Raw genomic sequence first — 23363 nt, forward strand, 5'->3', positions numbered from 1 at the left:
AGCTGCTCAAAGATTCCATTAGGGCAGTACTGAGGACAGAAAGGCAGTGGCTGTTCTGAGGAAAGATTTTGTGAAGTGGGGGCCTCCGGGGCACCTCAGCTGGAATTTGTGGACACAAAGAAAGAATACCTTTTAAGTTAATGCTGTTTCAAGTTTGTACCCAGTGACTTACACAAGAGGCCCATACATGTTTGTTAAATAAATGGATGGATGGATGGATGGATGAATGGATGGATATATTGTTTACCAGTGGGTTAAAGGTTAACATGATGCAAAATTTGGTGCCTAATACTAAGAATCAAATGTAAAAGGAATCAGAATTAGTATGTTGGGAAAGACTAAAGAATGAACCATCCAAGATTTTTGAAGTATATAAAGAAATGACATAGGAAAGAAAGTACCAGTGGGAAAAAGCTTAACTCAAAAGGATCTGTGCTGTGGGATGAACTGAGGAGGTTCAAATTAAATTGGAAGAATAACTAAACATACTAATGATTTAGCTTCCTTAGGGGTGTCAAAGCATAGGCTGTGTGTCCAGAGAACTAGTTAGTTATCAAACTGTAGAATTGGGGTGGGGGGGGGGGGGTATAGTGAACATGGTCAGAGATGTTTTGGACTTAACTAGCATTTTCCAATGGATTTTAGTGGTCAGTCTTTATGAATCAAAAACAATGGTTGTATTTGTGTATTAGTTCCTTACCAAGTCCAGATTTTTTAAATAAAAACTACACAAATAAGACAGTTTGTTTTAGAAAAATTGAAAACCATAAATTTACCTATCATTTCTTTGTATGGATGGATACCCCAAAACTATGTTTGGAATGAATCAATGCCTAATGAGTTTTCCTGTCGATTTTGTTAGTATTTCCTATTAAATTTGAGTGACCATACCATCCATTACCTAATAGATAGTGGTATACACCCTTGGGGTTGGGGGGTTTACAGTTATGCAAAGGGGAATGATAACCAGCAAGCAAAGACTCTTTTGATTGGCATGAACAGTGGTCTCTATAGCCCAAAGTAGAAAGTTGAACAAGTTGTGTAAAACTCAAACTTCAAATTTTCACTTCTGGTGATGGTATCTTAATCAGATTGGCCTGGACATAGTGATTTTCATGTGGGGAAACAGTATTGCCCTTAAGCTCTCCTTAGTCATGTCTCACTGTATTAAACCTAATGATCAGAGTCAAAAAAAAAAAAAAGCTGATTCGTGAGCATGCATCTCCCCAGATCACTAGGTCTTGAATGAGCTTGAATATACTGTTAATTTCTAGGGTGACCCTAAGGCAGGGTTCTCAACCTTCCTAATCCCGCAACCCTTTAATACAGTTCCTCATGTTGTGGTGACCCCCAAACATAAAATTATTTTCATTGCTACTTCATAACTGTAATTTTGCTACTGTTATGAATCGTAATGTAAATATCTGATATGCAGGATGTATTTAGGTGACCCCTGTGAAAGGGTCATTCGACCCCCAAAGGGGTCGTGACCCACAGGTTGAGGACCGCTGCCCTAAGGAAACCCAAACTTCTGAAGGCCTGTTCACCTCAAAAGAATTTGATGATCTCCCAGGACTTTCCAGCTATAAAGTGTTCTGAATTTATTTGCCTGGTGCCTTGATTTCAAAGTGAATCAAGCCCTCTAAGACAAGATCTAAAATAAACAAAAAGAGTGTGTTGACCAGAATCCAGAGCACTTGGTGTCTCGGATCCTGGCTCCACAATCTTTGGGTCTGTTCCCATTTGCACAGCAAGTGTGAGCACACCTATTTCTAAGGCATTCTGAAACCCTGGGCCTCATAAGCTCTGTAAGTGTGAGATAAGATGCCAGATAAGGTTAAGGTTAAGATACTGGGGAAGTATATTGTCAGGGAAAGACTTGTAAATGTTTTCTCGTTAAACATTTTATTTACCTTTTATATTTAAATCTCAATGATCAGGAGAAATAGATCCTAAAGCAAAAATTATTTTAAAATGTATAAAATAATTGTCTTGCCTCCTCTCTCATCCATGTTACCTCCTGTCTTCTCCTTATCCTCCTCCTGGCTGTAGTATGTCTTTGACTTTAACACAATATTATTTTCTCACACCCTTCTTTTTTCCTCCTTCACAGGGTACATCCCCAGTTACTTAGACAAGGATGAGCTATGTGTGGTGTGCGGCGACAAGGCCACGGGCTATCACTACCGCTGCATCACCTGTGAAGGCTGCAAGGTAATTGCCCGGGGTCCTAAGGAGTCCAGCCGAGCTCCAGGCCCCTCCCACCAGAAGGCAACCTTAAGTTTCAGTTCAAATTAGACCCAATTTCCAACATTCCTGGCCTGTGATCTTCAAGGTGTCTGGTAGTTCTCTATTTTTTTGGCATGTTCAAGAACTAATTTTTTTTCAAAATATATTTTATTGATTTTTTTTTACAGAGAGGAAGGGAGAGGGATAGAGAGTTAGAAACATCGATGAGAGAGCAACATCCATCAGTTGCCTCCTGCACACCCCCTATTGGGGATGTGCCCGCAACCAAGGTACATGCCCTTGACTGGAATCGAGCCTGGGACCTTTCAGTCCGCAGGCCGATGCTCTAGCCACTGAGCCAAACCGGTCAGGGCAAAGAACTAATTTTTTTTTTCCAAATCAAAAATAATTAAATGAATGTTTGGGAGAGTGTGATGTCTGTCTGGTTTTTTAGAAAGGGAAATAATGAAATAAAAATAAACAAAGTTCTCCCTTTGAGTTTTAAAAGGCATAGATACGACATGTTATCATCCCAAGAAGTTATCATTTCTCCTCCTGTTTTATCACCAGTGTTTTAAGGAGACAGGGTTCACTCTGCCACAGGCTGTTTGCTGCAGATTTGGAGTATAATTCCTGGGTTCCAGGCCAAGATCCAGCATGTGGTCCCCATGTGACTCTGGACAAGTGATTTAACCTGTCTGAGGCTTCATTTTCCAAACCCCACAATGGAGATACTGAGTCCCTACTTCATAAGTTGTAGAAGAGACAGAAGATATGTGTACAGCACTTTGCAATGAGCTGCTCACAATAAGTGCTCTGTGCCATTATCAATTCCTACAATACTTAAGTATATTTGCTAAGACTTAAGTATCATGTCCAGAAAGGTTCTGGTAGAACACACCCTTGAGAGCATTACGTAAGCCACCTAAGCCTGGAACTAAATGGCATCCTCAGAAAATTTCACAGTGGGGTTCTCCCATGCCTTAAGAAAGGAAGAAACACATTGACCTTAAGGTGGATGTCTGCGGATACTGGAGAAAAAGAGTGTGGCTCAGTGGTTGAGCATCAAACTATGAACCAGGAGGTATCGGTTCAGTTCCTGGTTAGGGCACATACCCAGGTTGCAGGCTCAGTCCCCAGTAGGGGGCATGCAGGAGGCAGCTGATCAATGATTCTCTCTCATCATTGATGTTTCTATCTCTTTCTCTCCCTCTCTGAAATCAATTGGGAAAAAATATTTTTTTTAAAAAAAAGAAAAAGAGTATGATGAAAGGAAAGACCCTAATGCAATGAGCTGTGGGAAAAATGTGATAGAGAACCTGAAATTTTCTACTCCCCATGTACTGTTGTTGCAAGGACGATCTGAACTGATCATGGCTATCTCAAGAATCAAAAACAAGAACTAAACTAATTCTCTAAAGGCAGTTATATTCGTTTAATTACTAAATGATTAAATTATGACACCAAAGTATTGCAAGTAAGTCTCCAGCTCTTTTATTCTCCATTAAAAAGTACAGCAAATCTCTTCATAGCTTAATTTAGCAACATAATTGTGGCTCTCTATGAAATGAAATAATATCATTTATTTATATTATTACTCAATGTTTAGAAAGATAAAAGCAAACACTAGACTTTCCCATTAGCCTCTTTTCCTTGAATAAATGCCAAAAAAAAAAAAAAGATATTAACTCTGTAGTCCTGTGACATCTTCTTCAGCTCAGATTTAGAATTCTTTACATTTACTTTGATCCAACTGTCCTATATTTAAATAAGTAGAGCTACAGGCCCAAAACAATCCATCACAGCTCTGTGGACATGAGATTCTAGAGTCATGTATTTCTAGAAAATATGAAACTGTTGTCTTGGGCCTTTCTTTTTCATGTAGGGTTTCTTTAGAAGAACCATTCAGAAAAATCTCCATCCATCCTATTCCTGTAAATATGAAGGAAAATGTGTCATAGACAAAGTTACACGAAACCAGTGCCAGGAATGTCGCTTTAAAAAATGCATCTATGTTGGCATGGCAACAGATTGTAAGTAATCTTCTTCCTTTGTTTTATATTCAAGGGGTGTTGATTGGGGAAAGGTTTGGTTCAAGGAGATCAGCCAGGTAGAAAAGCGAGCAGGAACCCATGTGGACAGAGGGAAGACACCTAGCATTTCCACAGTCATTGCTGGGTGGTTTCCAGCTTCTAACTCTGCACGTCTCCAGCTGATGGGTGAGGGAAAGCGATTAAATTATCCCTTTCATAGTTGCAACACTGCTCGCAATACTCTGTCTGCAATGGAGATTATAAATGAGAGTCTTGTCCATTCACCTTGGGAAGGTCTAATTTTACACACAACATTCATGTGGGGAGAACCACATGGATGACTCCTACTCTTTTTCAAAAGCAGAGACAGGAATTTATTTTGTGGCCATTTTCGGAGACAGGGCACTGGCAGAAAACATCGTGATCAGAAATTTCTGAAGAATGTGAAGCTGAGTGCTATTGCAGGAGTCACCCTGCTGTTGGTTGGTGGTTATATTTTTGGCCTTAAAAACATTCCGAGCTGAAGTCTTCCTACCCAGTTTTCAAAGTGCCACAGCATATGGTGGTGAGATTAGCCGCCAACATTTGGGTCTCTTCTCCCCACACCGAGGAGGGGATTTACACCAGCAGCTTTAGTTAATCTAATAATAAAATAAGGACTGTGTCATTCTGAACGGGTGGCCTCTCTTTTGCCAGGCATCAGGGTTAATGACCTCTCCTGGCATAAACTTTTTGCACATCAATAAAGGATTCCAACCTTTACTAAAAGAAAAAAAAAAGAAGAAGGAAGAAAAAAATAGGAAAGAAAGAAAAAAGGAATGCATCAAGGATTTTTTTCCCCATGAAAGAGGAAATCAATTGATGGCTTATGTTTATGTGACTAACAGGGTTCTCTCAGTTAGAACAAAAATATCTTTGGAATGTTCTGGTCTGCCCATTAAAGAAGACAGAATGGGGAGTTTTTAAAAGGAGGAGGGTTGTGTTAGGGTGTTAGGCTGCAAATCCAGGGTTAATCCCACCTCCCAGCTGAGCATATTGTCTTTATCTTTTAAAGGCTTTTAGCCATTGCCAACAATATGCCTGACAAGGGTACGTGAAAATGACTGACCTAGAAAGAACCAAATACTTATATGTGTCACTAAAATGAACTGTTATTAATAAGTATCCATTTCATTGTTCTATTGAGAACTTAAAGATACGAATGTTTATGAGGTTTAAGAAAACTCAGTGTTAACCTAGACTGGGTGGGACTCCATTCTGAGTGCACCTTATTTGCTTGTGAAGTATTATTATTATTATTATAGGAGCTCAGGCTTTAGAATCAGAAAAACTCTTGGAGTCCCAGATCTGCTACTTACTAGCTGTGTGGCCATCAGACTTATCTCTGGTTTCCCTTCTGTGAAATGATCACCTACTTCGCAGGTTGTTTGCAGGATCAAATTAGATAATGTGCATCTGATGCAACCATCTCTGGCACAGTGTATGCATTTGGTAAATGGGGTTATGAGTAAAGCCCCCTCCTTCTTCTCCCTTTAATGAGTGAACTACAATGACTGAACAGGGCTCATTCATATTCCCCACACTTGTCAATCCTCACTTGACGTTGGTGATCTAATCAAATCCAGGTGATTATTCTGTTTGCAGACTCGCTGAGCACCTTTGGTTTTCTTCTTCCTGCTGTGTTTGCTTTTTTCTTTTCCTAGCAGGCCACACCTTCATCAGGAAATGGCCCGAGGACAGTGATGTAGGACTGGAGTCACGTGTCCTGGGTCTTGTCTTGGCTCTGCCATGAACTTGCTGTGTGACTTTAGGCCAGTGGTGATCTCTCTGGATCAACTTCCTCCTCTGTGGAAGGAGAGAGTTGGACTAGATAATATCTAGGGTTCCTTCTAGACCCAAAAGACCATGACTCTATAGTGGTAAACCTCAGCCTTTCCATTCCATGGATAGTTACTAAGCGTCTGGCAAAATGGGTTTGTTTTGGAAATTAACCACAGAAGTATAGATTTTTTTGTTTCCCTTCTGCATAAATGATCAAAATCATGGCTGCATTTACTGAAGCACTTTTAATACATTATCACATTGACTACCCTGTGAAGTGGGTATTATTGATCCCATTTTATAGGAAGAAATGTAAGCTTAGTGAGCCTAACTAACTTGCCAGAGGTCACACAGCTAGAATGTGGTTGTGTCATGATTCAAACCCAGATCTTTCTAGATGGCAAAGCCTGGGCGCCTTTCCCACCAATAAGGGTTGACCAGGTAGAGAGTAATACAAAGTGAGTACCTGTGAAACTCAAGAACAGCCTGGCCACATTCTAATTATTCCTTACTAGAGGCCCTGTGCACGAAATTCATGTATGGGTAGGCTCCCTAGGCCTGGCCAGCGATCAGGGCTGATCAGGGCCTTCCAGCTGCTGGCCGGGGCCTTCCTTCATTCGGCGGACACCATAGCAAGCAGTCGGACACCATAGCAAGCAGTCAAACTCCCAGTCGGTCAAACTCCTAAGGGGACAATTTGCATATTAGCTTTTTATTATATAGGAAGGGAGCTAATGAGGAGCTGAAGGAAGGGATCATCAGTGTCCCATTTATTGCTACAGAACTTTCTTTAACCTCCTAAATTCTCTTAGTAAGAGCCATTTGGAGGGAGGAAGGGAGTTATAGAAACTGAAAGAGTGAATTCAGATAATTGGCTAGACAGACTCATCTGGGAACCTGTGGGTAGGATAGGTTTGTCCTCTCCCTGCTTCGTTCTTATTTAGGGCCATATTCTGTGGGATTGGGATGCCCAGTGTCCAACCAGCTTTGTTTGGAAAAGCTGGCTAGGCACTGGGAGTTTGGCGCCCGGGCTCATATTGGACAATGGCTAGTCAATGGCAGTGTGCTGCCCAGGGAGAAAACGCCCCAGTGTGACCCACCCTGTGGGCCCCGCCGAGCCATCTGCGCACCAGCGGTCCTGGGACGTGCAGTCTGCCACGTCTCTAGGAGTATCTGTGTGTTTGTCTCCCTCTCTCCTCCCAGTGGTACTGGATGACAGCAAGCGGCTGGCAAAGCGGAAGCTGATTGAGGAGAACCGGGAGAAGAGACGGCGGGAGGAGCTGCAGAAATCCATCGGGCACAAGCCGGAGCCCACCGACGAGGAGTGGGAGCTCATCAAAACCGTCACCGAAGCCCACGTGGCCACCAATGCCCAAGGCAGCCACTGGAAGCAGAAGCGGAAATTCCTGGTGAGGCTCCTAGCACAGCTAAATAGCAGCTGCGAGTCAGCACTTTCTGCTTCATCTCACTTAGGCCTCACAGCCCTGGGGGCTGAGGTGACCAGCCCATCTTACTGAGAAGGACTCTGCAGCACTGAGAAGTCAGGTGATTGCAGAGCCAGGAATGGAATCCAGGTCTCCCTGAGAGCAAGGGTCCCTCCTAGCACTACTGTTTGTGGGTCCCTAGATTCCAGAGCAGTTCCTACGGCCACATTATCTGCTTGCTTTTGCTACTAGCTGGGGATTAATTAGTAAAATTCATTACCTGCCAGTTTTCCCTTTTATGCTCATTTCTTCCCTCAGATGCCCATTTACATACATACTTAATCTACTAAGCTCACTCCAAAATATTCCCTTCAGAATAACCCCTAGAACAAAGTATTCCTTATCTCAAATGCATTTTTATGTAAGTAGAAGTCAAAATGTTTAGCTTAAATTCTCTCAAGGCCAGGAAGACAAAGTAGGGATGGGGGCAAAGAGGGGGCATGTAGAGAAAACAGGACTTTCAAGACCCTTAGAGTATCGTTGTTTGATGTTTTTATAAAAGTAACCATTGTGAAAATCCTTGCCACTCATTTCTCCTTTGAACTTCGCAATGCTTTGAGGCTGGAATTACTATCCCATTTAACAGATAATGCAAAACAAGCCAAGGCCTTAAGTGGCTCACCCAATATCATGTTACTAGAAAGTGGCTGAGCCAGGCCCAAGGCCAACTCAGGTCTTCTGCTTCCAAGTCCAGGCCCTCCACCCACCTCACCAGATGGACTACCCATCCCACCACCAGCTGGTGTTTGACCATCGCAGAGACTGACCCTGCTCTTGGTTTATGACAGGAACCCTTCATGAGTATCTCACTGAGCCCTGCATCAGACATTCTATGGCAGTGATGGCGAACCTTTTGAGCTCAGCGTGTCCGCATTTTGAAAAACCCTAACTTAACTCTGGTGCCATATCACATATAAAAATTTTTTGATCTTTGCAACCATAGTAAAACAACGATTTATATTTTTGATATTTATTTTATATACTTAAATGCCATTTAACAAAGAAAAATCAACCAAAAAAATGAGTTCACGTGTCACCTGACACGCGTGTCATAGGTTCGCCATCACTGTTCTATGGGTTTATTTTTATCTCTAGGGTACATGAGAGTACCTTTCCACTCGAACAAAAAGGTATAATGATATAACTGTCCTCCTACTTCAACATCACCATTATAATGGGATTGGTGTGTGTGTGTGTAGGAAATTTGGGGAGAGGGGAAATCTTACCCATAATTCACTTTGTTGACGACTTCTACCAACAATGTTAGCAAACATGATTCTAAGAGCTGACATGAAATGTATATTATTTGTAGCTGCTTGATCTGTTCAAGAAATTGCCCCCTCTTGATCCAAATATAAATAACCACTTCTTCAGGCCATTTTTTTTCTTAGAGGGGTGCTGGGCAAGATGAGAATGCTTGCACTGTCCCATCTATCTCTACAATGAACTTCATTTCTATCAGCCAATCCCCTCTGTGCCTGGGATCACTCCTGCAACTCGGGGGAGCGACCATGTTCCATTCAGCATTGTACCCAGGGTCTGGCACATTTATTGTTGAAATTTGTGAAAGCTCTTCTCCAAGTTGGCTGCCATTAGATTCTTTCCTCCTTATATACACAGCCCATTCTCCCATGGAGAGGTAGAGTCTATTTTTCTCTCCCCTTGAATCTGGTCTATGATTCCTTTAAACAATGGATTTGGAAAGAGTAACCACTCAGGCTGAGTCATAAGAAGCCTTGTAGTTTCCATTTGATTATCTTGGAGGGTGAAGCTACCTTGTCTCTCTGAGGGAAGCTAAATGCCATGTAAATAAAAGCCCACCTACCCTGAGAACTGCCATGCTGTGAGGAAGCCCAAGCTAGCCATGTGAAGAGGTTCTCAACCCAGGCACCAGAAATGTGAGTAAAGAAACCTTCAGATGACACCAGCTTCTGGTGCCATATGATGACAATTGTATGAGGGACCCCAAGTGAGAACCAACTACGCAACTGAGACCATCAATCCCCAGAACTCTGAGTGTAAAGATGTGTTGTTTTTAAGCCCCTAAGTCTTGGGATAGTTTGTTACGCAGCGGTGGATAACCAGAACAGAACTCAATAAATATTTATTAAGCAGAACATACAGTTCCACCAGCCCATCCTCAGAGACAGTACAGTTAAGCCGTGTCTCAGCCAGGTTACAAATACATATTTACAAATATTCCTTGCAGAAGGATGACCTCAATTGAGTACTTATGCTCAGGATGAAATTTTCACTCTTTTGGTTGGTGAATTACTCCTACAAAGACATTAGGAATCCTTCATTAAAGTCAGCTTTGCTAAATGGCATTCAGGTCCTGAATAGGCTTCTACACATTAGGATTTGTGTCTCCTATGTAGTGAGACCCCTTTTTTTTGCTTGCAATACTGCATATTATTTCATTTATTTCATTTATTTTCATGTGATAATGGCTCATCTTGCTCTGAAATAGAATTTGAGGAGGCCTATTATGCTAATAATAGTAATGTATCAAAAGGGATTAAAATATATTGTCGTAAAAGCTAGAAGTATTCATTTATCTGGAATGGGTAAGTAACTTACTCCCCCAAAAGAGTTTCTTCATCATTTTTTATCCTAAGACCAGGACTCAAGTCAAAAATAGAGAGACTGGTGGTTTCACCCAGGGTTCAAATCCACATTTGTGCTGAGAAATAAGAGTCATTGGCAAATAGGCACTTTTGCAAAAGCAGATTTTCCTAATTCTAAAGCCACATTGTACAACTGTTTCCAAAAACCTTCCATCATATAATTTTCTAGTTTTCTCCATCCATTTAAATGCTCAATTTAATCACCAACAATTTGCAAGTGATGACAGTGATGGTGAAGAGTCCATGTGGACTGGGACAGGAACAAGAATTCTCTGGTGCCAGACAAAGGAAAGCAGTGTCTCCCCATCAAGGGTAACTCACTTTTACACCTCCCAGGGGCAGTTCGGTTTGGAGTGAACCATTCCCCCCACACACATACCAACAACATTATTGTCTATTGGCATTGTGTTATTATTGTGTGTTGTCATGCGTTATTATTCTGATCCCTTAATTCCCATGCAAAGGGATGGCTTTGATTGGATTTTTTCACCCAAGTATAAAATGTGACCATCAGAACCAGGGCCAGCCTGCCCTGCTTTTGCCCTGGCAGAGTTACTGTCTGATTTCTCACATTCTTGAATGGGGTAGCCTTGAAAAAGGAACATGAGCAAAAGGTTCAGACAGGATGAATGACTTGGCCATGTGTGGTCTGTGTGGGCAGATCATAAGACAAGTGCAATCAACTCAGAAAGGCTTCTATCACCCAAGCAGGAAGCACTGGTGACAACAGGGGATACATGGAGGCCACACCATGGCAGTCACCGAACGCCAGGCTAGGGAGCTAGACAGCTCCCGTGAGCATTGGGAGCACAACCACCTGGGGGCTTGCTACAATGCTGATTCTGCACAATTGAGTCTGAGGAGAGAGCTAAGATTCTGTATTTCTAAGAAGTCCCCCAGTGACACCCATGCTGCTACACCACCCTTTGAGCAGCAAGACCATGGATTGTTCTTAGGCAAGTAAATAGCAGAGAAGTGCCCTCGGGACATTGAATACTAGTAAAATCCCCCCTCTGCCTGAGGGTGTGCCAAGTTTGCATGACTCAGTTCCTATAGGCAGCCTAGATCCGTTCCTCTCACCCTGCTGTGACCTCCTCCAACTGAAGTCTGTAAGCAGACAGGATGCTGAACCCCAGCTGGGTGGGAAACTAGAGTGAACCACAGGGTGCTGTCTGCTGGGACTCCCGCATTCTCCCCCTCCCCCTGCCCCGCTTCCTCACTGCCCACATTGAGCCCACCTCACACACAAAGACACTCATCAGAATGTGCAGCACTCTGAAAATGCCCTAGAATGTATGTCACCTGGTGGGAATATATACCCTTTGTGCTTTCAGAAGTAGAGCCCAAATTCCTCTTGTTTCTCTTTCTCTCTCTCTCTCTCTCTCTCTCTCTCTCTCTCTCTCTCTCTCTCTCACACACACACACACACACACACACACACACACACACACCAATCCTATGAACAATATCACTGAGGCCTATTACAGCAATGGCCAAGACATATATCTTTGCTCAGAGACATACATGGACGACTCTATACTTTGTTAATAAACTGGGTGTACAGATTGGCTGTCCAGAAGACATTTTTCTTCCACATCGGAAGTAGGATAGAGGTCTTTCAACTTCATCATTTAACTCTTTCTTGTCTCTCCTCCTTAGCCAGAAGATATTGGACAAGCACCAATAGTAAATGCCCCAGAAGGTGGAAAGGTTGACTTGGAAGCCTTCAGCCATTTTACAAAAATCATCACACCAGCAATTACCAGAGTGGTGGATTTTGCCAAAAAGTTGCCTATGTTTTGTGAGGTGAGGAAATGATTGTTTTTCTTCTGCCTTTTTTTTCATTGTAGTTCCATCAATTTCCAGGAATACTGAGTATTATTTATAATTTAATATTAACTAGTAGGGATAGTCCTATAAAAGTAATGTCAGTCCAAAATGAAAGTGCACCCTTTCATTTATACTTTCCCACCCTCTCTACTCAGACATCATTCATTAGCTTCTCCACGTGAGGTCGATGAAGATCCTATTCATCCACCCAACTCCGGGGATAGGAAAAGATGATAGCAATACTTGCATTTATTCAGTACCTACGACGTCCTAGTTATCATGCTCAAGTTTGCCCACATTAAATACAATCCTTGTAACAGATCTTCAGGGTGGCTTTAATTAACCCCATTTCACAGATGGGGAACTTTGAGGTCAAAGTGATTAATTTATCTATATGTGGGGGCCATGGTTTGAGTCTTAATCTATATTCTTTTAACTGTGTATCCCAGCAAGATGGCTATGTGGTTGCCTTCTAATCCTCAAGAATAGAGGATGACCCTTACAGAGCAAAGATTTTAAGATCCCCTTAAGTCCTCCTTCTTTTCCTTATAAGCTCACCCTTTCTTGGCCCATTTTCAGGGCACCTTGAGGAGCTCACCTACCAGAGGTCGTAGACTTGCCCTGTGGGACACTCATCCCTAACGTGAGCAGTTCTGCCCTGTGGTAGCTGAGAGCATGGGTTCTGCAGTCAACTATATGGGCAAGAATTCTTGATGAGTTATTAAATGTCTTCAAACCTTGGTCATCTCATCTTTATATATATATATGGTGTGTGTATAATAGAATATTTTTATTATATATGTATTATATATATTTACACACACATAATATATATACTTTCATTCTGCAGTAAAAGCTAAGCAATTTGAAATTATATGGTAAAGTAACTAAGTTGAGTTAGTAAAAAAATATGAAATACCCAGTGTTTTAAATGTAAGTTAGTAGTATTACCTTTAGTTTTATATAATAAATTGAACTTTGGGTATTGCCAAGAGTATTTCCCAAAAAGAATTTGTACTTGCTTAATGAAGAGATAGAGATTATGTGTAATTTACATTTCCCTTGTTTATGGAAACCCAGTCCCATCCAGAGTACTTGAATGAGTGTGTTCTCTTCTGTTGGCATTGGACTCCGACAGATAGAGCTTCAAATCGTGGCCTCGCTCACAAAACTTTCATGTGACCACCCCTTGCATGTTCCTCAACCTCTCAGTGCCTGGATTTCCACAACTATAGATAAAATTGGAAGCAAAATATGTACCTCACTGCACTGCTGTGAAAATTCAATAAGGTGGTGCACATAAATCTTGGTATGATGTCCAATTCATCAAAAACAAACAAAAATTCACAGTAATTAATAGTCTTTCAATCTATTTTGATAAGGGCATTTAATTAAACGTTCTCCCTATTCAAAAAATACAACTGATTTTTTTAATCATCTTTCTTAGCAAAATTCTTTTGTAAAGTTTGTTATTAATGTTAGTACACTGTCACAAATCCTGATTCACTAAAGCAACCAAATTAGCTAAAAAAGAGATCACCACATTGACAGAGAGATACAGCGTGTGGAGCAATTCTGGTGCCATAAGCACTGAGAATATAATCCTAGGAGCCAGAAGTCTGAATGCTGGCCTCACCTCTGCCCCTAACACAATGGGTGACCTTGGGCCTTGTGGGTAATAGGCATCTGTAAGGGACTGTCTGGTTCAGTGCTTTTGAAGAGACTCAAGGAACAAACTTGCTTCAGAAAACAAAGACAAGCACAGTTGCCAGCTAAGCATAGAGCAGTGGTTCTCAATCTGTGGGTCGCGACCCCTTTGGGGGTCGAACGACCCTTTCACAGGGGTCGCCTAAGACCATCGGAAAACACATATATAATTACATATTGTTTTTGTGATTAATCACTATGCTTTAATTATGTTCAATTTGTAACAATGAAATTGGGGGTCACCACAACATGAGGAACTGTATTAAAGGGTCATGGCATTAGGAAGGTTGACAACCACTGGCATAGAGTCATCTGTTGATTACTGAAGCTATAAGTCAAAAGTGTTGGCAAATACAGCTCTCAAGCAGTTAGTTGGGTTATAATACAAACTCCAGAATAAGAAGATATAAGCAGTTTCACTCGACTGCTTAATACCAGTTGGAGATCTGTATCTTATGCCAAAGAAATGCAAACTCCTGAGATTAAAGTCAGTGAAGATAATGACCAACTTGGAGTACAAATATATGGCTGTATTTGGAAAGTCTGGAGCCAAGTAGGAAGGGAAAAGCCACAAAGTCCACATGCTCAAAGAGTTTAGAATGAGTGTCCATCACAGGAAGCCGTTATGATACCACATGTTGCTCTTGACTAACCTTTGTCCACTTGTTCTTTGCTGATGTGGGCTGGTTCTTTTCAGCTGCCATGTGAAGACCAGATAATCCTCCTCAAAGGCTGCTGCATGGAGATCATGTCCCTTCGCGCTGCTGTGCGCTATGACCCAGAAAGTGAGACTTTAACCCTGAACGGGGAGATGGCAGTGACACGGGGCCAGCTGAAAAATGGGGGTCTTGGGGTGGTGTCGGATGCCATCTTTGACCTGGGCATGTCGCTGTCTTCTTTCAACCTGGATGACACTGAAGTAGCTCTCCTTCAGGCGGTCCTGCTGATGTCTTCAGGTGAGTGTGTCCAGGCTCATTACTGGGTGTCAGGAGAGTTTGGTTGCTAATTCAAATCAACTGATGAGTTTTTAATTCCTCTTTAGCTTCAGAATTATAGCTCACTGGGGCCCTAGTCTTTCAGTAGAAATAAAACATAGCTTTTCTAAGAACTCCCTATGTGGTTTTGAGGGAACCCCAGCTTCTCTGGGCTTCAGTATCCTTTAAAAATAAAGAAATTGAACTATATAAGTGGAATTATATTCCTGGAGGGGATGGGTCAAGGTAATCTTTTAACTGAGATTTCTGTGATACAAGGACAGCTTTAACTAATACGGAATCATAGTGAGGAAGTTATTTCTTTCTTATAGCTCCTACATGTGGCAGAAAGAGAGATTCGGTTTGATGCTGGTCTGTCTTTAACACCTAACACTAGTTAACCTCCCTTTTTAAAAAAAATCCTCACCGAGGACATGCTTAGAGAGAGGAAGGGGAGAAAGAGAAAAAGAAGGAAGACAGACTGACTGACATCAATGTGAGAGAGATTGACTAGTTGCCTTCTGTATGCTCCCTAACTGGGGATAGAACCCACAATCCAGGCATGTGCCCAGACAGGGAATCGAACCAGCAACCTTTCAGTACATAGGATGGTGCTCAACCAACTGAGCCACTCTGGCCAGGCTAACCTCCCTTTTCAAGAAAGAGAGAGCAGATCTCAAGAACAGGTTTGAGCAACAACCTTAATTGTATTTATTAGGGTGGCATCCTATATAATAAAACCCTAATATGCAAATTGACCAAAGAGCGGAACGAATGGGGGAACGGCCAGTCGCTATGATGAGCACTGACCACCAGGGGGCAGATGCTCAACTCAGGAGCTGCTCGCTGGTGGTCAGTGCGCTCCCACAGGGGAGCGCTGCTCAACCAGAAGCTGGGCTCACGTTGGTGAGTGCAGCAGGGGTGGCCGGAGCCTCTCCAGCCTCTGCCGCAGCAGTAAGGAGCGAGGGGTCCCAGACTGTGAGAGCCCCAGACGGTGAGAGGGATGTCTGACTGCCAGCGAGAGGGCACAGGCAGGACTGAGGGACCCCTCCCCCTGCCCCCCGCCCCAGTGAGTGCACTGGGCCTCTAATTGGTTAATAAAATTATATAGATTTTAGAGGTGCATCATCTATATATTGTGTGTTCACCACCCCAGGTCAAGTCTCCATTAATCCCCCCTATACTCTCTTCTACCTCCAGCAAATGGATTTTTGTTTAATGAATAATATGAAGTTTCCTCTTTAGTGAGTCAATTTAACAGATTGAGTAAATAATCTAAGCAAGGTAGATAAAGGGAGTATGTGGGAATGGCAAAAATTGTGAGTGTAATTCCAAACTCTATCAAACACCGAACTGAATGATTCTTCCCATTTCTGCCTGCCTGACAGCCAGCCATGTGACATAATGACTGTAAAGTCTTCCCCACCTGAGTGACCTGGGCACTTTTCATTAATGCTGCCAGGCCTAGGGAAATGTTACAAAACACTTTACCTTTGGCCATTGACAGCTACACATCAGTGCTCTGAAGCTCCAGTTCCTCCTCAGAATTGTCTCCTAAGCCCCATTGCTTTGTTTGGCATTTCACTTACACAAAACCTTAGGCCTTTTCTTCAAAGACCTTTCTAAGAGCTACTACGAGCTACCAAGTTCCTTGGTCCTACACTACTAACCAGAGAGCTAAAACGGAGATGACCTGAAAGACATATCCTTGAGAAATTTTGTCTCAGATTGTTAAAAATAGTCTTTGACCTTTACAAATGTTTCTCTTTTCATAAACAGGTTTAGTACAACTTGAGCATCATCCAAATGTCCTTTCATCTTTTTCTCCATCATTTATATGACCACCTTATCTTTATGTCTCATCAAGAGACAGAGTTTGATCCCACAAAACCCAGGTTATCCCTTTAAAGGAATACATCAGAGCAATATTGTGTTGAGTTTCTATTTGGATCAAAAATTAAAGGATCCTGTGGAGAATTCTTCTGGCACATTCAAAGGAAAAGAGAAGTCAGGGAACCAGGAGAGAGAGGGAGTGAGTAGATCCACAGAGTAGCAACATCAAATATGAAGTGGGGAAACAAAATAAGAATGCACAAATTGCAATTTGAGCTAAATAGGGGATTCCAAACGCCCATATATTTTTAGACTCAGAAAGGTGAGTTGAGCCATTAGCCCTGTTCTTGCCTTTCGGATTAAACAGAACTTTATATAGATTTTTACTAATACAGATTCTTCGATAACTGGACAATTGGAGTGTGAATTTATATGATTGGAGCTACTAAAAGCAAGCTGAGGAGACCTGGGCAGTGGGGATAGGCTTTCTGGAGCTGTCTGAGGAATTCATCCAGGTTTATAAATTACTTTTTTAATTCAAGTATTTGCAGCCTGGACATTCCACAGTCACCCAGCCCCCTTGTGACAGCCTTGAGTCCCCTCCCACAGCAGTGGGGAGAGTGCCCGGTCTTTACATGCTCTTGGTCTCCTCTCGTTCCAACTCTGGATAGCTCACATCCCCTTTTCTTTTTGTTGTAAACCCCTACAGCACCCCCAACACAAGGCAGCTACAGGCGGAACTTTTACTAACATATATGGGAAGGGAAGGCGAGGTTCACCACAGCCTGACAAACAACTTAAATTGGATCTTGTGCTTCCTTGTCGTCACGGGATTTTCTCATTGTCCAACACTCCTCCTTTGGCATCCAGGCCCCCTGTTCCCAATTTCCTTCTGTTCTGTGCATGTCCATGCTCGTCCCCCTCTTTCTCCCGGGGAGCCACTGGAAACTCAAAACTGTTCCGTTGGTATGCTTCGTCTGTCAGCTCTCTAGGTGGGGTTCTCCCTAGACCCTGTGAGGAAGGTATTGCCATTCACACCCATGGAGGGGACTGTCTAAACCAGAGGTAATTAGCAGAACAAAGCATTGGTCCCCTTCATAGCAATTACACCACGTTCTGGTATTTTAGTGCCCATGCCCCAGAGTTCATGTGGCACCCGTGCTCACTTCTAGGAGTTGGAAGGTCCTCAGATCTGCCCACTTTCACATTAAAGGGCTTGAATCAGGCAAGGCAGTCCCTCTCCTTCCCACCCTCTGAATTAACATCCATCTTTTTGCGCCCCCTCAGATCGCCCAGGGCTCGCCTGCGTTGAGAGAATAGAAAAATACCAAGATAGTTTCCTGCTGGCCTTTGAACACTATATCAATTACCGAAAACACCACGTGACACACTTTTGGCCAAAACTCCTGATGAAGGTGACAGACCTGCGGATGATTGGAGCCTGCCATGCCAGCCGCTTCCTGCACATGAAGGTGGAATGCCCCACGGAACTCTTCCCCCCGTTGTTCTTGGAAGTGTTTGAGGATTAGACTGGCTGACTTCCTTCTCATAATTCCTACAGCACTACTGGGTGTCATTTCATTCCATTGCCTAGATCATTTTTGTTTGTTCCTTTGTTTCTTTGTGTTGGGAGGGATTGTAAAGGGAGCTAGTCCTTGGCGTAGACATGGATGAAATTGCCCCTTGAATGCGGGTACTTGCAACTATTGCATTTTGTTCTCCAGTCCTTTGATGTGAATGCTTTGATGTTTTTACAGCTAGGGAGGTGGGGTGGGGACCATCATTAATTCACCAGCACCAAGCCACCACCAGCTCCCATCTGTCCCTGGTCAGAGACTCAAGCAAGCAAAATGGCACAGCAGAAGACTAAAGAAGCCTTAAAACCAAGATCATGTGTTCGTCTTGATCCAATTCGGATTTTTGCAGGACTCAAGTTAGCAGGACACAGACCATCTTTGGTTAGATGTGGCTTCCAGCTTTCTAAGGAAAGGTCTGGACAAGTTTTGTTTATTCTAAAGCATGCTGGCTTCAGCACTCTTCATTCTCTCCTGGCAGCCTATCTTGGAATGTATAGAAATATTCCCCCAAATCAGCTGTTCTTTCACTGGAATTTTTATAATCTTATGATTTAATTCAAGTTATTCAAGGCATGACTCAAAGCCATGCAGGTACTTGACTGATTGAGACCAACATGGAAAATCATTTTCTTCAGCCAGCTCAAAGAAATTAGAAATGTTTGTCAGTGACTCAAGAGTTTCCAAAAATTCACATATTATTACCTCATAGTAGGAAGGCTTCTTTACAGTTAAGGCTCAGAGAACGTTTCCATAGAAATTAGGCCTATTTACAGTTGTCATTTTTCAATGACATCTAATCCATCCCTTCTCAAACTCCTGAAGTTATTAATCCTGATTGCATCTTTGCTGTGTTGACAACAGATTTCCCTCTGGATTACATATTCTAATCAAGGAGAGATAATGAGCTGAAATTGGAGTCTTGTGGAGGAATTCTGAGGAGGGACTAGTGCAGTTACATTCCAAGTTGAAGGAAGCATAGTGATCTGAGAGCACTCTTCATGGACTGATGGTTTGAGGATGCTCCTTCTAGTCTTGAATCCTCAAGCTCTTTGCTCTACTCACAAAAGTGTCTCCTAGCCTCCTTTTCCCTCTGACTCTGTGGTTTGACTATCTCTAAACAAACACTTGTTTAGCCACTGACGCTCTCTGTCCCTGTTAAAGAATTGCCCTAAAGGATATTCAACAGAAAACGCCCACAGATCATGTACAGGAACCCTCACTCACCTTCCCCACCTATCTCACCTCCCCGATGACAAACATTGGAGTAGCTTGTACCCAGAAAACAAATGGTGACATTGCCTCATCACTTCAACGTCAGAAGGTGGGCAAAGAATGTACCCATGCAATTGAATGTATCTCATTCTTCACTGGCATAGTAGACAAACACTATTTTTTAGCCTGCCTTGTACTGCCTTATCCTGGAAATCCTGGGGACAATAAGCCGTATCAGTGAGATTTACCTAAAAACAAAGGAATGAACGTCACTGTGAAAACCAAGTCAGATCTTTTTTTTTTTTTTTTTTTTAACTGGCCCAGAAGTCAGGGTGTCAGAGTTCTAATTTGTGCTCTGTCAACTGACAGATTTGTGACCTTGTTAGATTTGGGTCTTGGTTTTCTCACCTTGGGTCCTGGTGAATAAGTCATAAACTCTAAATTCCTTCGAATCCTTAATACTCTGCTAATTTCAGGGGAGAAAAATCTGGGTCTTTTGACAGTTTCCTTCATATTCAAATTTCTACCTTAATTAGACAAAAATTATGACCCTCCTAACAGACACAGAAATATTTGGTATTGATTCAAAATAAGAATTTGACACACTACTCATCAACTGTGTAGAGAAAGGCAGGATGGCCTCGGAAACACAAGAGGAACGGCATTGAATATCCCAAGAGTGACTGGAAATAATCTGAGAGGAAATGTGTATGTTTAATGCACTAGAGCAATTACACTGGCTTCTAGAGGAAGGAAACCAGAACATCTCTGTGGAACTTGCTAACCATGTTTACACTTTCATTCTAGGTGAAGAGAATGAAAGTGTAAATGTGAAGGTCATGGGCAGACTACCTACTTTGACTTTATCTACAGAAAGTAAGGTTTAGTTCTCTCTGGGCAGCCTCTAGCCAGTCTCCTTAAGGCTTTGCTTTATTAACATCTCAGCTCCCTCTGTTGACTCTGAAACATAACCCCTTAGTCACCTTCCAGCTCCAGGGTTAACTCTGAGCTTTGTGGCGTGGGGCAGATTTCCCTGAGAAGGCACTGAGAGGGAGGCAAGCAGGTGGGGTACGGGAAGGTTCACAGACTCCTTGGGCATCAAGCCTTCCCAGGAAGTTCTCCTCAATCTGTTTGACAGCGATTCCCCCACATATTAGGCACACCCAGATTCAAATATAAGTACAGAGCCTGATCTCAAGCGAAATTGGAATGCTTGGTGGATTAACCATGATTAGACATTGGCCAAATGACACAGTATATCTACAGTAATCCAGACAGCCCCAAGTAAATTTACGTTTGAGCCTCGGCCTCTTAAATGATTGCCTTAAACAGGCAAACCACTGATCTAGTACTCTTGTTTATGCTAAGGATGACAAGCCTTAACGCACTTCAGGTAGAAAGGAAAGGCTATGAGAACGCAAAGGATCATGACCCTACTGGTCAAAGTAGCTCGTTTCTTCTGTAACTGATTGAGGAACTTCGTGCATCTCAAGACTCCATCTCATAAAATTCAATTAGGAGGGATTTGCTCTGGATTTTTTTAAAACACTTTTTTATACAGTCCAGACTGTCGAATCAAGTGTGGACCTGATCAAAACCCCTCACAGTGGGGAGACATCCCAGTAGGGGAGACCACCGTACAACTGGGATTCTTATTTATAAATCACCTAACTTTTGGGGATGAGTGAGGTGTGTGGGTATGTGTGTGTATATGTATATGTGTGTGTGTATGTGTGTGTGTGTGTTACCTTCAAGTGTACCTTGCCCTTCAACTTAGCTGTGCAGTATTTTCAGAAATAGTGAGAAAAGTAAGATCTTTTCGTCTTTATGATTCTGCTCAACACACCATGTGCCACCTCAGAGCTTTTTCTAGTCAGATGAGCCTCTGTCTTCAATGACGCGCTTTGCCGTGTTGATGCCTCAGCCCAGCGCCGTGTCCCTCACCTGGGACCCAGTGACACCTCTTCGGTCTGCAGCGCTGTCATCGGGGTGGACCACCAGGCTTGGCTCTGCTCCAGCAACGCCATTCTTGCGGCTCTTCCCTGAACAGGTGTGCAGGCCTTGGCCCCTCCTCAACACTAACCCCCCACCCCCACCCCAGACTCAGCCTCCACAGAACTGCTGAGCGCCCTCCTGGCATGTCATCGTCGGTGATACATTCTTATTCTGTGGAACTCTAACCTATCCGTGTCATATTGACCTTTTGCTGCATGAGTCATAAATTATGAAATCAGTCTGATGGTTTTTGAAATGTAGCCAGCATTTGTAAGGCTAAACCTTTTTCATCAACTGAATTTAAGTGAGTCACCAAGCCGCAGTTCCTCTTCAAAAGGAAGAGTGCTCATGGACATTTGAATCTCTGCCCTTTCCAAAGGCTATGGCATCAGGTTCTCAAATAAGCTGGTAATTTTTCCTGTTATTTTAATAATATGGAAATAGTAGCATAGTGTTTCTTTTGATAGTGATAGACTATAATCCATATTTAAATTTTATAGAGAAGAAATTTTATTGTACTGTGATGTAGATATTTATTATCCAGGTAAGGATTTGCCCGGTGTGTATTTTTTACAATTGAAACGTTTTACTTTAATCTTAAAAAAAAATACATTAAAAACTTGTGCAAAAAAAAAAAAAAGGACTAGGGGGGGAAAAGGTTTGGCCTTATCACAGAATTTTTACTGTGCTGTATAAATGTTTGCAAATGCAAAAAGTGTGCATTTCCAGTGTGTGTCCACATTAATGAATGCCTCCTTCAAAAGCAATATCGTGCAGGTAGACGCTGTTTGTGGCTTTCTGTTGCACAGTTCAAACTGACCCACCTTATGCACAAGACAATCAAACAGAAATCTGTCCTCCTCAGGATTCAGATAATACTCAAGTAAATTACGGAGCACAATGTAAGACAAAGGAAGACTATTTAATTACACATGTACTGTCGAGACAGAAGATATCAGAGCATGAATAAGCTGTCATTGCCCCATTTTTCTTTGGGTTTTCCCAATTAACACACATTTTCATTCAATTATAGAGCCAAATTGGATCTCTATGTTTTTTTCAGAGAAAACACTTCTCCCCCCACCCCCATCATGTTTTCATGCCCTGAGAATCAGAAAAATGCTACAGAATAGGAAGAGATTGACTGTCATCGGAAGATCTGTGTGTTGCAAACAGTGTTAAGTGATATTGCTAGATTGGTAATATTTTTTTTCAGCCTAAAACTCTGTTGAAATCTGTGATCAAAATGTTTTAAACTATCCAAAAAGAAAATTTGTATATTTGGGAAAAACGGATTTTTACATAGCTTTTGTATGCAGATATTAAATTGTAATTATGAATATAGTGGGCATAGATAAAGTCATAAGCTTCAATTCTAAAAAAGAAAAAAAAAGCTTATAATGGATGTATTTTCCTGTCTCTTTCTTTAAATATTATGTTCTAACTAGGCCCAGTATTGCCTACTCTTCTCATCTCCACTGCTTCCAAAGGGAGGGAAACAGGGATGGAACAACATTTGTTTCATAAACATCTACTAGAATAAGCGAATTTCCTTGGGAGGAGGGTATTGGGGGTGGGGGAGGAAAGAGAGAAGTAAAAGTCTCATGGGGGAGGGCCACAGAGATGGAATGAGGAGGAGGGAAGACTTAACTTTTTGTAGCTCAAAGACTATATTCATCTTATCTCAAAATGTCCAGAATATTATTAATGGAATTATATTAATATCACCTGTCAACATATATCTCAATCCCACTGCCCTGAACACATGTTAGGACTCTTTCTGTAATGACTGACAAAGGGGTAAGTCAAACTAGCTTAAGCCTAAAGGGAATTATTAACTGCAATATCTAGAGCAGTGGTTCTCAACCGTGGCTGCACATTAGGCTGCACCTGGGAATCTTTTTAAAATCCTGATTTCTGGGCCTCATCCTCCGGAAGTTCTGTTTCTTTGTTATGGGGTGGGGCCACAACATTAGTAACAAAGAAACAGAACTTTCGGAGGATGAGGCCCAGAAATCAGGATTTTAAAAAGATTCCCAGG

At 42.2% G+C, this 23363-nt stretch overlaps 1 protein-coding gene across 8 annotated transcripts in view; it reads left to right on the top strand.

Moving 5' to 3' along the window:
- The window catches only part of THRB (thyroid hormone receptor beta), a 284536-nt gene extending 262226 nt beyond the window's left edge, over window positions 1–22310 (top strand). For all 8 annotated transcript variants that reach the window (XM_070433319.1, XM_070433314.1, XM_070433317.1 and 5 more), the window contains 6 exons: window positions 2114–2214; window positions 4115–4262; window positions 7287–7492; window positions 11854–12000; window positions 14429–14687; window positions 17826–22310. In XM_070433319.1, coding sequence (XP_070289420.1) covers window positions 2114–2214; window positions 4115–4262; window positions 7287–7492; window positions 11854–12000; window positions 14429–14687; window positions 17826–18067 — 1103 coding nt within the window. In that variant the 3' untranslated portion in view covers window positions 18068–22310. The remainder of the gene's footprint in view (window positions 1–2113; window positions 2215–4114; window positions 4263–7286; window positions 7493–11853; window positions 12001–14428; window positions 14688–17825) is intronic.
- The last annotated feature ends 1053 nt before the right edge of the window (window positions 22311–23363 follow it).

This window comes from Myotis yumanensis, unplaced genomic scaffold, assembly GCF_028538775.1.
Source record: "Myotis yumanensis isolate MYYU_CA2020_CCGP unplaced genomic scaffold, mMyoYum1.0.hap1 SCAF_14, whole genome shotgun sequence".
Taxonomy (NCBI): domain Eukaryota; kingdom Metazoa; phylum Chordata; class Mammalia; order Chiroptera; family Vespertilionidae; genus Myotis; species Myotis yumanensis.